Source organism: Mobula birostris, chromosome 1, assembly GCF_030028105.1.
Source record: "Mobula birostris isolate sMobBir1 chromosome 1, sMobBir1.hap1, whole genome shotgun sequence".
NCBI classification, from domain to species: Eukaryota; Metazoa; Chordata; class Chondrichthyes; order Myliobatiformes; family Myliobatidae; genus Mobula; species Mobula birostris.
In genome coordinates this window covers 91,569,465-91,585,742 of record NC_092370.1, presented here as the reverse complement: position 1 = coordinate 91,585,742, position 16,278 = coordinate 91,569,465, and the positions used below count along the sequence as shown (strand labels likewise).

Sequence of the window (16,278 nt, the reverse complement as noted above, 5' to 3'; positions counted from 1 at the left end):
TATGCCCCCTCATATTAGCAATTTCCTCCCTAGGAAAATTTGTGTACCTGACAGTCGGGAGCTACTGTGAGTAATGTATTTCCCTATACTGTACCATAATCTTCTTTGCTGCAATTGGAAAGGAAAGGATCTAATGTGATTATTGTTTGATCTCAGGCAACTGACAGGAACATACCTAAAGGAAGAAAAGTGGAAAGTAAAGTCAGCTTAAGACTCATACATATTGGGGAGATGGGGTAATATTAGGAAATCTTTTCTGGAGCTGAGTAAACCTTGTGTGGGAATGTGTAGGATGGTGGCTGGCTACTTTTAAATGGAAGGTCACAGAGTGCCATTGAGTTTGCACATTAGAGAAACGGAAGTAGCTAAAAAATAAAATTGTGGAATCTTGTTCAAGAAGAAGGTAGGTGGTAAGTGTACAGTACAGTGTAGGAATACATACATATTATCATGGAGCCAGTGGCACCAGAGTCCATTAGTTAATTTATTTGTGCACTCTGAGAACATTTTTTTCAGAATTCAGAATCAGGATAATGTTTAATATCACCAAAGTTTGTTGTGAAATTTTTAAAAATAATTTTCTGCTAAAACTTTGGAATTCATCAATCGGATTAAGTCCAGAATATCAAAGACTGAAAAAGCTAGAAGTTTGTAAATTTCCAGCCTGTGTTATGAGGAGAGAAAAAGCTGCTTTAGAATCCAAATGTTGAAAGATGGGCAAATAAGGAAAGGAAACAAACAAGAAAGGGATGAGGCATCACTGAGTTGGACTCAGGCTGATTGTCATTTATCCTGTTTCAAACTGGGGATTGTAATCAGGCAATAGGGAAGAGCATCAAAGAAAGAAAACACTCAGATATCCAAAGGTGGTGAGACATGGACAAAGGTGGGGGTATTGAAAGAAAAGCTTTATAGTGCTAATCTGACATTAAAATAGAAAAGACTGACGAAGAAACCTGCCCAGTCATTAGCATTAAGCTATTGTCTGTTTACATATTTGAAAGCAATGAAATGAACAATGGATCAAAGCTGAGTTGCTCACCAGTGAGACCACCAGAGCCATATCAAGGGAAAAGGATTGAGCCCCTGTTGGAATCCATAAATTCTCTATAATGAATGCTGATTTTCCATACATTTCTGCACTAGTTTCCTTTTTAATTGGATACCCTTCTCCCCTCATTAATATATTCCATTGAAACAAAAGCCTGTTTTACAATCCAAAATCTTACTCCAGCTCACCACGATTCTGCTCATTGCTCAGATTTTAGATGACTCTCATCAACATAAGAAAGTGTCAAAATTTGAAACAAGGAAAACAGGCTCTTTAAAGCTTCAGCATTGTCAGCACCCTGGAAACTTTCTAGAACAAAGGGTTTCTCTGATCTTGGTCAACTAACCCATCTATTGCAGGTGTTGTAGACATTTGGAGCTCACAGTTGACTCCACAAGTTTTTTTAGTGCTAAACATCAATAGCATTTTGCACTTCTGTGCTGCTTAATATGATTCTCTAATTTAAGAATCCAGTGTGGTGAAAGGAAAGCTGAACTTCTGACTTCCCAGTGATTTACATGAGTGGAAATAAAGTTAGACTGCACTGCATCCTGTAAGTGCCATGTCTTCTGACCATATCTTATTCCACACTCTTTTGTTTCAATTCCCAAAAGGAAACGTTTACATTAATTGGGGACGTAGAGGAAGACAGAGTGATTCTGAACCACTTCAAAAGGAAACAAGTTTGCTTATTATTGAAAAGTTGTTGAAGGGAGATTACCTTAAAAAATTTCATTTCATTAATATTCTTCAAAGTGAATAAAGGTGAAAATAATCAGCGTGAATGGAAGTTTTATGAAATCCCATCACAATTTCAGAAGCAGACCATTCAGGTGAAAGAGTCTTTACTGGTGTTTGTGCTGCCCGGGTACTTTTTTCATTCCACCTCAGGTTTTCTTTCGGCATTTCTGTAGAGTAACCAGTAATAAATGAAATGGTAATCTCAGCTAAAGTGCCTGGAAAACTTAAACAGCCAAAGAACTTCTTGCAAAATCTCCAAGCATATTAAATAACTTGAATGCACTTTATAAATAATTAGTGCTGTTGAGATTTGGTCTAAAAAGAAACCAATGTTTTATTTAAGCCAAAGAAAATATCAATACAACTTAATGAAACAAGCAGCAGACTTCTTAAAGCTTCATCACGGTCAGATGCCAAGAACTCTCAAGAGCAAATGAAGCAGCTTCATTATTCATGTGACTTGTCATGATAAATGTTCAGTGCTGATTCCAAGATCGTCAGTTGGTAACAGGGATGAAACTATATGAAGTTATTCTCTTTGTAACTTGATCTTAGAAGAGGCTGAAAGTGTTCAGCAGGCACAACTGCAGGAAGAGAAACAGAGTCATCATGAACCCTATTTCTCTTCCCACAGATGCTGCCTGACCCTGGTGTGTATTTCCAGTACATTCTGTTTTTATTTTAAATATGCGGCAGCATATATTTTTGTTATGCAGCTTGAAACTCAGTGTTGTGACACCCAGACATTGATCTTCATTAATTGAATGGAAAGATCCATCTTTTAGGATACCTGTGCTTGACTGTGCACATGTGTAAATCCTGATTTGCTGGCTATTAGATGGGTGAATGCAGGCAACACCATCAAAAACCAGCACTTACCACCAGAATCTGAGCCACACGTTCCAAGCACCATTGGGAGGGCAAATCAACACAAGTTTGCCCCACAATGCAAGGAGTGATAGTAATTTTAGAGTTGAAAACACAGAACTCCAGAATAATTCAAAAGCTAGTTGGATGCTTTGATAGTGAAACAATTTATTTCTGCAGAAAATTGAATTAGCTTGGATGAATCATCCTCCTTAACAAATCTCTACTTCTGATCTTTGTAAATGATGTATATTGTAATACAACCTTCATATCCTGTAGTTTTCACTGGATTCCTTTTAGGTGGCAGGAAGAAGATATGTTATCATTTCACATGATATCATAACTGGAGAATTGCAATTATGTCAGAAGAAAGCTCAAAACTCTGAGTCGCTATTCTGGCCTTCAAACCTGATCTTGATTGGTCTTAATGGAGGCAGGACCTCAGGAGATCTGGTCATCTAGAGATTATAATAAGACTCTCTGCCTTCACTTCAGCAATGGACTTGTTTTGCCTTGCATAGGTCTTAGGGCTTGTGAAACTGATGGGGGAATGCAGGTGAGAAGGGTACAAGGTATTTTGTAGAATATAAGGAACAGGGAGTGTTTCCTACATGCTCAGCTAGATAAAGCTTCCACAGGACGGTGGTCTGTATATGCAATTAGGTGCCAGAGGAAATGGTACATTAGCAATATTTAAATAATTCTCCGATAGTACATAGATAGGAAAGGTGTAGAGGGATGTGGACAAGTAGAACCAACTTAAATGGGAATCTTCATCATCATGGACTAGTCAGGCCAAGGGGCCAACTTCCATGCTGTATGACTTCTTGACTTTATAAGTTTGCTCCCCTCCCATGTACATTTGATCTCTTCCACCAACACCTCAGATCCTCCACACCTTGGGCTTCCCTCCGCAGCATCAGCACTGAACTATCCTCTGATTAATTTAAGATAATCCCGATCACTATTAAATTAGATTAGATTATGAGGACACTCGGTCCTCATTTATTGTCATTTAGAAATGCATGCATTAAAAAATGATACAATGTTCCTCCAGAAGGATATCACAAGAAACACAGTACAAACCAAGACTAAAACTGACAAAACCACATAATTACAACATATAGTTACAACAGTGCAAAGCAATACTATAATTTGATAAAGAGCAGACCATGGGCACATTAAAAAAAGTCTCAAAGTCCCGATCGACTCATCATCTAATGCAGGCAGCAGAAGGGAGAAACTCTCCCTGCCATAAACCTCCAGGCGCCGACAGCTTGCCGATGCATTGGAAGCACCCGACCACAGTCAACTCTGAGTCCGTCCGAAAACCTGGAGCCTCCGACCAGCCCCTCCGATACAGCCTCTCCGAGCACCATCCTCTGCCGAGCGCTTCGACCCCGCCCTGGCCACCGAGCAACAAGCAAAGCCAAAGACTCGGGACCTTCTCCTCCAAGATTCTGGACCACACAGTAGCAGCAGCAGCGAATCAGGCATTTCAGAAGTTTCTCCAGATGTCCCATCAAATCAGGATTGTGCACGGCACCCTACTTGACAAATAACACACACATATTAGGCACCTTCCTGTTATGTTCAACTCCAGGCCAACCCTAACCAGCATTGGGATGCCTCCCTCAAACACCTTTAGTCTATCTGCACTGCCGTTTACCATCTGATCCCCCTGCCCACCACCAAGAAACTGAATCTAAACCTCCCTGTACAAAGGGGAACTGAGATCTCACTATTATAGGAAATAAACAGACTGTTATTCATTGTCTGTTATTCAATAGCAGATCTATTCATTGTCCTTGGTGCATTACTTTACAGTCAGGTAGGTCCATTTTATCCTTCCATTTCATAATTCCTTTAAAATGATAAACCTGGATCATCATGTCTTTACATATGCTCCGGGAAATTTGGCTATTTGTCATCAATTTCAACTGGCATACTCAATAAAATTTATTGTGCAAAATGATTTATGTGTAGACTTAACACAGTCTTCTGAAGACGGTACATTATGATTAGAACTTGGTGGTTACTATATGGTTAATGCAGTGACTTACGTTCTGTTACATCGTCAAATTAAAGTTATGGTTTTAACCAACACTGACTTCTAAGCTACCTGGAGCAGCCCCATGCCTGACAACTGGGGAAAAAAGACCTGTTCTTCTATTGTACCTGTTGTGATGATGCATTGCAAGGCAAAGGCTGTGACAGATGAGGAGCAAAGGAGAGCTGTGGTTTGGTCTCAGTGAGAATGACAGACCTGATTCACTCATTCAGGCCTGAGTTCAGGATTTCCCAGTGATTTTGATGTTCCTAAGTGGACTGTCAGAGCAGATTCTAATGGTTATCAGGCTCAAGTCTTGAAATGTGTTCTAATTGGCAGCAAGCGGATTTATTCACAACAGGTTAAATAAATAGCAACTGAGACACTGATTCTTTGCAGAGGGGAATTAGGGAAAAGTTAGGGGAACTTGGCTATAGAGTTAGCATAGGGAATGTACAGATAGGTTCTGCCCTGTTATAGCTATTGCATAAAGCTATTACTAACCAGAGTGTTATCCAGTCAGTTCAATAACTGGAGCAGCGTAGCTCATTGAGCAGAGGCAAAGGAATGCTGTGGCTGTCTGCTCTCTTATCAATGCACCATTGCTTCCTCTGCCGCTTTCAACCAGGAAAACAAATTGTTTATTTTTTTTCTTGTATTTTAAATTTTATGTCTGATTATTTAAGGCAGAGGAGAATGAGTAGAGGTTGGTCACCCCGTCATTAATTCTCATTGCCCCAAGGCAATTGGTCTGTGGCTGATGTTGTGTGCTCAATGTTATAATTAAGCTTGTGCTCTGGCAGGGAAAATAAATGAGCTTTCTCCATCCACTGTGCTGCTGAGGTTTTCTGATTGTTTATTCATTGTTGCACACAAGAAATCTTCAAGAATTTGAGTAAGCTCTACCTGTTTCTAAATAAAACTGCAAAAAAAAGACAAAGCTTCAAAATACAAGAAATAATATCAATCTTATTTATATGACAGTAGTCCCCATGTTCCTGTCACTTGTTCAAGAGATTCAATCCATCTCTCCCTCACTGTCCCCTCCAGAAATGTTGGGGGAAAATTTGTGTCAGCTGCCTCTCTCTGACACTGATTTCAATAGAACTACTCGTGCAGAGGAAAGTATGATCTGTAGCCAATACACTTGTACTTGTGTAGTGCTGTCATCCAAAAAAGGAATTTCAAAAACAGTTGTCCTCCCCCCACCCCCCCATATTACTGTCTCTGGCAAGTTATTTTATAAAACTATCTGGTGGGTGGAAATATTGCAATTAGCTTCCCTTTTTACTACTAATTTATGACTTCTAAACATTCCACCAACAGTGAAAAACTTGCTTGTATTAAGACTTGTTAATCCCCCTCTTTAGTTTGAAATCTTCAGTCACGTCAGCTCCTGCTTTCATATTTCAAAAGGGACTAAGCCATTTAGTTTTAACCTTATTGAAACATAACAGTGTTAGCCCAGATAGTAGTTGTATGATGCTGTTATGTTTTTAGATTTATCCAATTTAGAATGTATTCTTTTCATGGCGGTAACTAACTCTGGGTTGTTGTAGCGTGGATGAAATTACCGGAGAGACAGTCACTGGTAGATACAAAGCAGCTTCTTTATTCGACACAACAAAGTACAGCAGGCATCTCAAGACGCTTTCCGCAGAAAGGTCTGCTAGCTGAATGTGGGCTCGATATTTATATGCTAAACACAAAGGCAATCACTACTTAAAAAGTTACAGACAATGCATAGACAATGCTTCCTATTGAAGCTACATACAAAATCTCACACCATCCTTTCCTCCCGATGCCAACATGTCTGGGTTGGTATCTACAGCTTTTAGGAATGTAAGTTAAGTCTACGATACATTTATTTTGCATTTCCCGTGCTAACATAGAAGACAATTAATACAATTAATATTTATAATGTATAGGTGTGGTGATACTGCCTTCAAAACTACATTATCAGGTCAATCTACCAGAAGCATCTGGTATTTACACCTTTTAGGACGCCCATTGTGGTGGACTCAATCCACAGTCCTTTGTCAAACAGTTAAAATAGAAGTCTGGTGGCCAAAGTCATTTAAGTGTTAACAAATCATCTACCCAAAAAGAAATCCACCCTAAAAGGGTTATTTTGTGTTGATTAGAATATTCATTTGGTGAGTCGTGGTATGAACTTACTGGATTGAAGGGTCTGTTACTGAGGTGTAAGACTCTGCCACACTTGCTGGTATTGATGTGCCATGGTTTTCATTTGGAATATCGCAGGAGAACTTGGACTACCTAGTTCTGAGACATTTGTCCAATATAATGTGCCCTTACACCTGCAATGTTGCCTGAAGAAACCACATGTTTAGTGAAGCTGTTACCCACATGCTTTCTCCCCATCTAGTAGAACAGAAGCCCCACTCCCCAAGCCCACCAACCACCCTTGATCTCCTGACTCACCTCTTAATGGTATCTGTCCAGATGAAGGTTCTCAACCCAAACGTCAACTGTCCATTTCCTTCCACAGGTGTTTCCTCACACATTGAGTTCCTCCAACAATTAGGTTTTTGCTCCAGGTTCCAGCATATGCAGTCTTGTAGTTTCTGTGACTTGTTCTCCCAGCACAAAACTCACTGATCTGTTCCCCCCTCCACTTTCACTGCTGCACCCTGCACTCAGAAAAATCCTGGCTCATGCCCCATGCTTGCCCACGATAAGGTCTCACTCTTCCATTACCTCCACCCACATAAATCCTCCTCACACCTCCACAGCATTTTCTTGGCTTCTGTTCACAATTTCAACCCCTCCCAATTGTCGACCTCTAATCCTGACCATGGGCCTAATCACAGCCTGTTTTATTGCAATTGAAGATTTATTTGATGGGATGTTAACTGAAATGATACCTGAGTCACCACAAGTGCACTGCTCTTGCTCTTTCGAATGTGCATTCTAGAGTTTCTGGGCCATTGTCCCAAATGAGAAGATGATTAGAACAATCAAGAGCAATTCTGGAGTGATGGACAAAGGTTGAAGGAGTCAGGGATTGGGAATTAACTGAACAATTTAGTGCTTCTGCTGTGAAGCATTTATTGGAAATTCATGGTGTTTAGTGTCTGTGCAATGTTTTCCCATTTATTATTGAGCACTAAATGCTCTAATTTACCTTAGAGTTAAGCAGTGCCAAATATAAGAGAAAACAGTTTGTGATCTTGACACTGTGGATGCCAGATTGTTCATCAGTTCCACCCAAATAATTTATGTTGATGACAATATTTGTACAGCAATTAAAATGGATTCTGAAAGAATATTACAAAAACATGTAAGGATCTAATTTCTCAAATTATAATTTCTCAGTAGTATAATTATTTAGATGATTGCCAGAGTTTTATACTTTAATGATTTTCTTATGTAATTCAGATGACTTTCCTTATATAACTGTCCTTTATTGTGACAACTTCTCTAATTTAAAAATGATTTTCCTCTGTTGTGTTTTGGGATTTTTTTCTTTCAAGTGGTTTGTTTTGAGGAGAAGATTTGCAAATATGTTCTATTTAGCCCAAGTATTGAATAAGGCTTAGAAAACAGTCCACAAAATACTGCTTGTGCCAGTATTTGTATGCAATATGAAAACACACAAAGCCCCTGCTTACTACAGTAATCCACAGCTGCTCTGCTTGTTTTAGGGCTACATTTAAATGCATTCTTTTCACAAAGCGAAGATCCCCTCGCAAGGCCAAGATTTGTTCTTCATTGCATAAGTGACCGTATATAATATTAAGCCCTACAAAGTCTAGTCCCTTGAAAAAGCTACTCTGCTCAGCTGACTACAAACACTTCTTTTTCTGTTCAATGTCAACCAGTGTTATTTGCTTCACAGTCTCAAAGTAATTATCTACAAGCCAGCAAAATGAGCACAATCTAAAACACTTCATTGATTGACTTGGGGCTATGTTTCTTTAAATGAATATACAGAAGGATTTTATTTCCCTACAGGTATATTTTGTCAACCAGGTCAATGAAAATGTAAAATACAAGTTTGTACTAAAGCTTGGTACATGCTTGAGTAGTACTGAGCATCGATCAAGACCGTTTAGTTGATGAATTCCCCTCACAAATATGCTTTCTCATGCATGACCCATGTAAGTGATTACTGTCTGTCACTGTCATGGATAATTTTGATACCATATAGCTAAAATAAAACAAGTTAAGATATCTGAATTCATTTATACATGTACATTCTTTCCTCCAAGTAATGCGGTTATGTAAAAAAAATGTGTTGACTGGAACAACTTTTTCAGTGTCTGAAGATCAGTTTTTCAAAACGTGCATCAGTGCAATATATAAAGGCACTCAAAGTTGATGTCCATATCTAAACCGCCAATAAACAAACAGTAAATCTTCTCAATCTTGAGAAAATGAAATTCTGTCATACATTATCAGTATCAAAATACATGTTCTCAGCTCAAGAATCATGGTAGTTTGGGACATGTTGTTTAATCAGGATGCTGGCTTTTGACATAAATATAATTGAGTATTAGATGGTACTCACTAGGAATCAAACTTACTCAAAGCCTGGTAACTTCATCCTCATCCACCTTCCTGCATCTAATGCACAAAGCTGTTCCTGAGTCTCACCTAGCTACTTGTCATCATTAGTCAGGGATCTTCTCAATGACAGCAACACTGTGTGAGATGCTGGTTTTGTTTTAACTGCGTAGAGACTGTTACTGACCTGGAAGATGTGTCATCTGGCATCAGGGAGGAGGTAAGCAGACAGGTTGAATGATGATTGGTTGATTGGACATTCTGTTGCATTGCTGGTTTAGCATTACAATTCACTTTGTGGGCACCCTGATTGCTAGTCTAATGAGCTCCCAGTAAAGAACAACATTGTATGTCATTAGTAATGAAGTGGAATGGAGGAAATGTGATGGGAGGCAATCACCAGGACAAATTGTCTTGTGGATTCACAATAAAATATACACAATTTGGATTTGAGTTTGTTTGTTGCGATAACTGTTATTGATGTACCTAGAACATTTTTAAAATAAGTTTTACCCATTTTACATGCTTACCCCTTTCTTCTGTAATCCTGAGGAAGTGCTTGTTTCCAGAGACTATTCCCTTAGTTCCCAACAATCTCCTGTTTTTCCTCTGAAGATGAAGTCTTCATTCTGAAGGTTTGCCTGATCTAGTGTGTTTGTAATTCTGTGCCTCACACGACATCAGAAGGGTTACAGTTTATATTGGGAGTCAGAAGATAGTCGTGGAAGCATACAGCACTGAAACAGTCCTTTAGGTGCAACTGGTCCATGCCGAGCGAGCTGCCGACTTAGCCAGTCCTATCTGCCTACGTTTGGCCCACATTCGCCTCAACCGCTCCTATCCACATACATTTCCTTTTCATGTGTGCTGTTAATTTACCAGCCTCAGCCACTTCCCCTGTTCACTCAAGAGATTCTGCTGCCGCTGTAAACCTTGAGCAACACACACACACACACACACACAGACAAAGTGCTGGAGGAACTCAACAAATCATGTAGCATCTATGGAGGAGAATAAACAGTTGATGAAGGCTGAGACCCTTCACTGGGACTGGGGAAAAAAGGGAACAGAAGCTAGAATAAGAAGGTTGATGGTCCATTTCCCTCCACAGATGCTGCCTGACCTGTTGCTTATTGCTCCAGGTTCCAGCATCTACAGACTCTATCAATTAGGAACCATGTTTAATATTCCCACCGCTAGGTCAAAGCTACTGATGCTGAACTGCTCACGCTGCTACTCGCTCGAGATTGGATAGTTGTCACAAAACAGCCACCTGACACTTCCAGGTAAGGTGGCTGAACCGAAAAGAGAAAAACCAATAGCAGTCCTAAGTTATTTGTAACCAGGTTTGCACAAACAAAACATGGCAATTAACATTTAATTTCTCCCAGACATGAAAAGAATCAAGGGATCTGGGATTGGAGCAGGAAAGTGGAGTTCAAGTAACAGGTCAGCCATGTGTTAGTCTAATGGCAGAGCAAGCACAAAGGGTCAAATAGCCGACCGATGTTTCTACTTCTTATGTTCTTCACTGCCTTCAACATAAACACAGCATAAATGAGTGCAAAATGAATTCTGATGATGTATTGAGCAACATCAGTCTGAATATTTAAAGGCTGCCAGATATGGCTTTGATCTTATTGGAGAATATAGTATATATTCACTTACAAATCAAATGAATGAGCTTACTTGTTGTTTGCCGTTGGACATAGTCATAAAGATGATCCATATTAAAGGCTTATGATTTCTTAGCACAGAAAAATTCTTTTTCAATACTGCAGTTTCTGGACTAAAGGTAGATGTTTTCTTTCCTTTCAAAAGATCCCATGCACGGACCTAGGAATGTGGAAGTTATGGAAATCAAGTCGAGACAAATCGCAATCCGCTGGGAGCCAGTGGGCTACAATGTGACCCGGTGCCACAGTTTTAACCTCACGGTTCATTACCGGTACGTGGTGGGAGATCAAGAGCACATGGGCGAGGAAGTCTGTCAGGACACTGGGCACTCTTCGCCACAATACACCCTGCGCGGTCTGTCACCATACACGAACGTCAGTGTGAAACTGGTCCTGATGAACTCAGAGGGGAGAAAAGAAAGCGAGGAACTTGTGATCCAGACAGATGAAGATGGTAAGCAATGAATGGTTTGAAGCTTGAAGCTTAATTGTGATTGATGACAATGTTCAAAGTACCCTGTATATGCAGGATTCAATTTTGACCTTACTTACCCTGTGTGTGTCCTGCCTTGTTTGATATTAGCCTTGCCTCTGGGTAGGTGGCAAAAACAAATGCCTTTAAAACCTCCTCTGAGTATCCAGATCGAACATAGAACACTACAGTAGAGGAAGAGGCCCTTTGGCCCATGGTGTCTTTGCCCAACATGACAATAAATTAAATTAATTCCCTCTTCCTGCACATGATCCATGTCCCTACATTACCTACGTGCTCATGTGTCTCCCTGAAAACTTGTAAGCGTCATGATTGTGTCTCTTTTCTTCACTATTCATGGCAGGTTGCTGCAGGTAGCTGCTACTCTGTGTGTGTAAAAAAAATCTTGCTTTGCACATTCCATTTAAGCTTTTCCCCTGTAACCTTTAACGCTATAACCTCTAGAAAATGACAGGGAGCGAGATTCTGATTGCACACCTAATAGAGTGAATTGTGAATACTACTGAGGAATATCATTCTACAAATAATTTCATACTACCATGTAAAATACCTGGGGCACCCTAAACACAATTGTTATTTTAACACTGCCCTCCATGGGGAAGTGACTTTTTCCGAATAGGTGAATTAGAAACAGGCAGGGACATAGGAGATTTGTTTTACTAGTTTTGCTTCGTGTTCCCTGTGGAAGGTAGAAATCTTTTCCGGTCCCGTTACCAGTGTGTGGTTGGAGATCACGAAGATATTAAGATACACAACTAAAGGTGCAGTTTCCTCGGCTCCCTCACTGTCTCCCCTTCTACTAGAAACTCCAGAGCCTCAATGCCATTCGGAGCACGAGTTTGCTAGGTTTGGGATAATTAAATGAAACCAGTGCAACACCATAAAAGCATAAGATTCAGGAGCAGGATTAGGCCATTCAGCCCTTCAGGTCTGCTCTGCTATTTCATCATGGCGATGGATTTTCACTCTCAGCCCCATTCTCCTGCCCCTCCCCTGTAACATTTCACACCCTGACTAATCAACAACTTATCGACATCCATTTTAAATACATTCAGTGACCTGGCCTCTACAGCTACCACTGGCAATGAGATCCACAGATTTACTGACATCTGGTTTAAGAAATTCCTTCTCATCTCCATTCTAAATGGACGTCCCTCTATTCTGAGGTTGTGCTCTCTAGTCCTAGATTCTCCCACTATAGGAAATATCCTCTCCACATCCACTCTACATCGACTGTATCTAGGCCTTACAACATTCAATAAGTTTCAATGAGATCCCACCCCCCCCAACTCTTCTAATCTTTAGCAAGTACAGGCCCAGAGCCATCAAACACTCCTCATATGATAATCATTTCCTGGAATTATTCTCGTGATCCTCCTCTGAACCATCTCCAATGTCAGCACGTCCTTTCTTAGAAAAGGGGCCCAAAACTGCTCACAATATGCCCAATGAGATCTCATCAGTGCCTTATTAGACCTGAGCATTACACCCTAGTTTTCACATTCCAGTCCTCTCAAAATAAATGCTAACATTGCATTTGCCTTCCTCATCTCTGACTTAACCTGCAAATTAACCTTTAGGGAAACCTGCACGTGCACCTCGGATCTTTGAATTTTCTGTCTGCTTGGAAAATAGGCTATGCTTTTGATCCTTCTATTAAAGTGCATGACCATACACTTCCCAACTCTCTATTCCATCTGCCACTTCTTTGCCCTTTCTCCTAATCTGTCTAAGTCCTTCTGCAGCCTCCTTGCTCCCTCAACGTTACCCGCCCGCACACCTATCTTTGTATTATCCGCAAACTTGGTCACAAAGCATCAGTTCCACTATTGAAATCATTGGCATATAATGTAAAAAGAAGCGGTCTGAACACCAACCTCTGGGGAGCACCCCAGGTCACCAGCAGCCAATCAGAAAAGGCTCCCTTTATTCCACTCTTTGCCTCCTGCCAATCAGCCAATTTTCTATCCATGCTAGCATATTTCCTGTAATACCATGGTCTCTTGCTAAGCAGCCTCATGTGTGGCACTTTTGTCAAACGTCTTCTGAAAATCCAAGTACACAGTATCCACTAATTGTCTATCCTGCTTGTTATTTTGTCAAATAATTCCAACAGGGAGTCGATCGTTAAGGATGAGGTCTTAGGGTACTTGGAGGCACATGATAAAATAGGCCATAGTCATCCTTAACAATCAACTCCAACATCTTCCCAACCACTGAGGCCAGGATAACTGGCCTATAATTTCCTTTCTTCTGTCTCTCTCCCTTCTTGTGACATTTGTCATTTCCCAGTCCTCTGGAGCCATGCTAGAATCTAGTGATTCTTGAAAGGTCATTACTAATGCCTACCTTGTTCAGAACTCTGAGGAGTGGTCAATCTGGTTCAGGTCTAGCTTCAGACCTTTCAGGTTCCCAAGCACATTCTCCCTAGAACTAGTGATTGCACTCACTTCTGCCCTCTGACACGCTTGAACATCTGGCATACAAATGTGTCTTCCACAGTGAAAACTAACACTATTTACTTATTTCATCTGTTGTTTCCTCGTCCCTCATTGCGACCTCTTTGGCATCATTTTCCAGTGGACTGATGTATACTCTCATCTCTCTTTTACCTTTCGTAGACCTGAAAACACTTTTGGTATCTTCTTTGGTAGTACTGGCTTGCTTACCTTCATATTTCATCTCTTCCCTCCTTATGCCTTCCCACTAATCTTTGCTCTATTATATATCCTCTCTTTTGCTTTTATTTTGTTCTTCTTCCCAAAAAAGACTCATTGACAGTTAAAATCTGTTCTGAGGTTTCAGGTGAAAGAAGCTTGAGCTTAAATGCTATTTTGAACTTTTTAAAAGATTTTTGTTGAATATGGACACTGAAACAGACAAGATAATTAGAAGTCTTGATTCAGTGCTTCCCTATGTGTAATTCTGTGTATTGTGTGTCAGATCCAATAATTGCTGGACAAAACATGTTTCATTATGGGGAAAAAATGTTCAGTGGTAGAAATGCCTCCATTGCACAGCTCACAGATACTGAAGAGGTGCAAAGAAGTATTCGTGAGATGAGAACTATAAATTCTAGATGGAAATGTCAACAATTTGTTCTGGTCTAGCCATATGAACATCATAGTGAAGAAAGTACACCAGTACCTCTACTTCCTCAGAAGGCTGTGTATTGTGTTGAAACTCCAGAAACTAATCAAAAGAAAAGCCAAGGAGCCGAACTAATACTCTAATTAGTTGTTATTCTTTAGTGAAACACTCACATATGACATGGTGGCGTAATGACATATGCCACTCATGTACTTATTAATGAATTATGTAAACAACAAAGAATGCTTAATCAAATAATGTTTACAATATTACTCAAATATTACTGAAATATTAAACTATACTCCTCCATGCTTAGCTATAAAATCCAAATCAATATAGAATCAAAGCCTCACTGTCAATTTGTGTGAAATTTCTCTGCAGCAATAAAGGAACATATATTGGTTGACAATGACGTAAGCTGTGGTGGAGGAGTTTTACAGTGAAAAAGCCACTGCACAGGGGCAGTTCCACTCTCTTGACCTCAAGAAGCTTGGTGCAATGGTATGAAAAATCATCACGACTGGAGAGTTCCTTGGCTGCAATGGATAGCCATGACACCTTCTGTGCCTTTCTCATGCCCATCGCTCTCCTTGAAGCATTGCACCACTGTCTTCTTGGCCATTGAATCTTGTAGTTGATCTCATCCGCCCAGTCCTCCAAAACTGGCTTCACGTGCTGGGGCAGGCATATTCCTATCCCACCGAGATTGGAGACTTCCAGCTGCCCTCACCTAGATTAGCCTGCCTATCGAGGCAGCGTACTGGGGGGGGGGGGTCGCCACTGTCATATGCAAACAGTTACTTGGAGCCACAGGTGAGAGCTGGGTGGCAGGTGGGGTCCAAAGGTGGATGAGCTGCCCCTGGGCAGAGGGCGACAAGCCCACCACCAGAGGTGCTACCCCTGCCCGGACACCCCTCTCTGCAGCAGTCAGGTAATGTGATGTAAAGGCTATGGAGAGTTCACTTCCGTCATTCATAACATGTGACATGAGTGCACCTATACGGTAAGGTGAGGCATCACAGGCAATCTTCACTGGACGATGTGAATTATAACATATGAGTACAGTATCTGACTTCAACATTTCCTTTGCCTTTTGGAAAGCCATCTCACACTGTTTTTTCCATTGCCACATCCTCCCGATCTCTCGTAATGAGTCCAGGGGTTGGAGCACAAAAGCCAGCTTTGGCAGGAACCTGTTATAGTAATTGACAAATCTGAAAAGGGACTGTAACTGTGACATGTCTTTAGCCTTGAGGCATCCACCACTGCTTGAATTTTCTCAGGACACTTGTGTAATCCTTGTGACTGCAGGAAGTGAAGCTTGGTTTCAACAATTCACACTTCTCTTGTGCTCTGAGCCAATAATCTTCCAATCTTTTTTAACACTCTCTTGAGATTTTGGAGATGTTCCTTGTAATTCTAACTGGTAACAACGATGTCATCCAGGTAACACTGAGTACCTGCGCAGCTTTGCAGCACCTACTCCGTATCCTTCCATCAGAACTGAAGTACAGATGCTACTCCAAAAATAAGCGTGCAATAGTGATAAAGCCCTTTGTAAGTGTGTATAGTGAGAAACACTTTGAACTCTTCCATCTCCATCTGTAGATAGGCCTTAGCTAAGTCCACTTTGCTGAAGTGTTTTCCTCCAGAAAGGTTTGCAAAGGTATTGATCTACTTTCTGTACTGGTTTGATGGTGATCTTTAAATGTTGGTTACTAGGAAAACTGGTGTTGCCAATGGGCTCCACTCAACCTTTAAAAGAATTTGTGGAATCTAG

The 16,278-nt window shown here is 40.6% G+C and overlaps 1 protein-coding gene across 13 annotated transcripts in view; it reads left to right on the top strand.

Annotated features, from left to right (window-relative positions):
* The window catches only part of LOC140198158 (receptor-type tyrosine-protein phosphatase mu-like), a 1,049,822-nt gene that overhangs the window by 604,403 nt on the left and 429,141 nt on the right, over positions 1 to 16,278 (top strand). For all 13 annotated transcript variants that reach the window (XM_072259223.1, XM_072259213.1, XM_072259205.1 and 10 more), the window contains one exon: positions 11,061 to 11,369. In XM_072259223.1, coding sequence (XP_072115324.1) covers positions 11,061 to 11,369 — 309 coding nt within the window. The remainder of the gene's footprint in view (positions 1 to 11,060; positions 11,370 to 16,278) is intronic.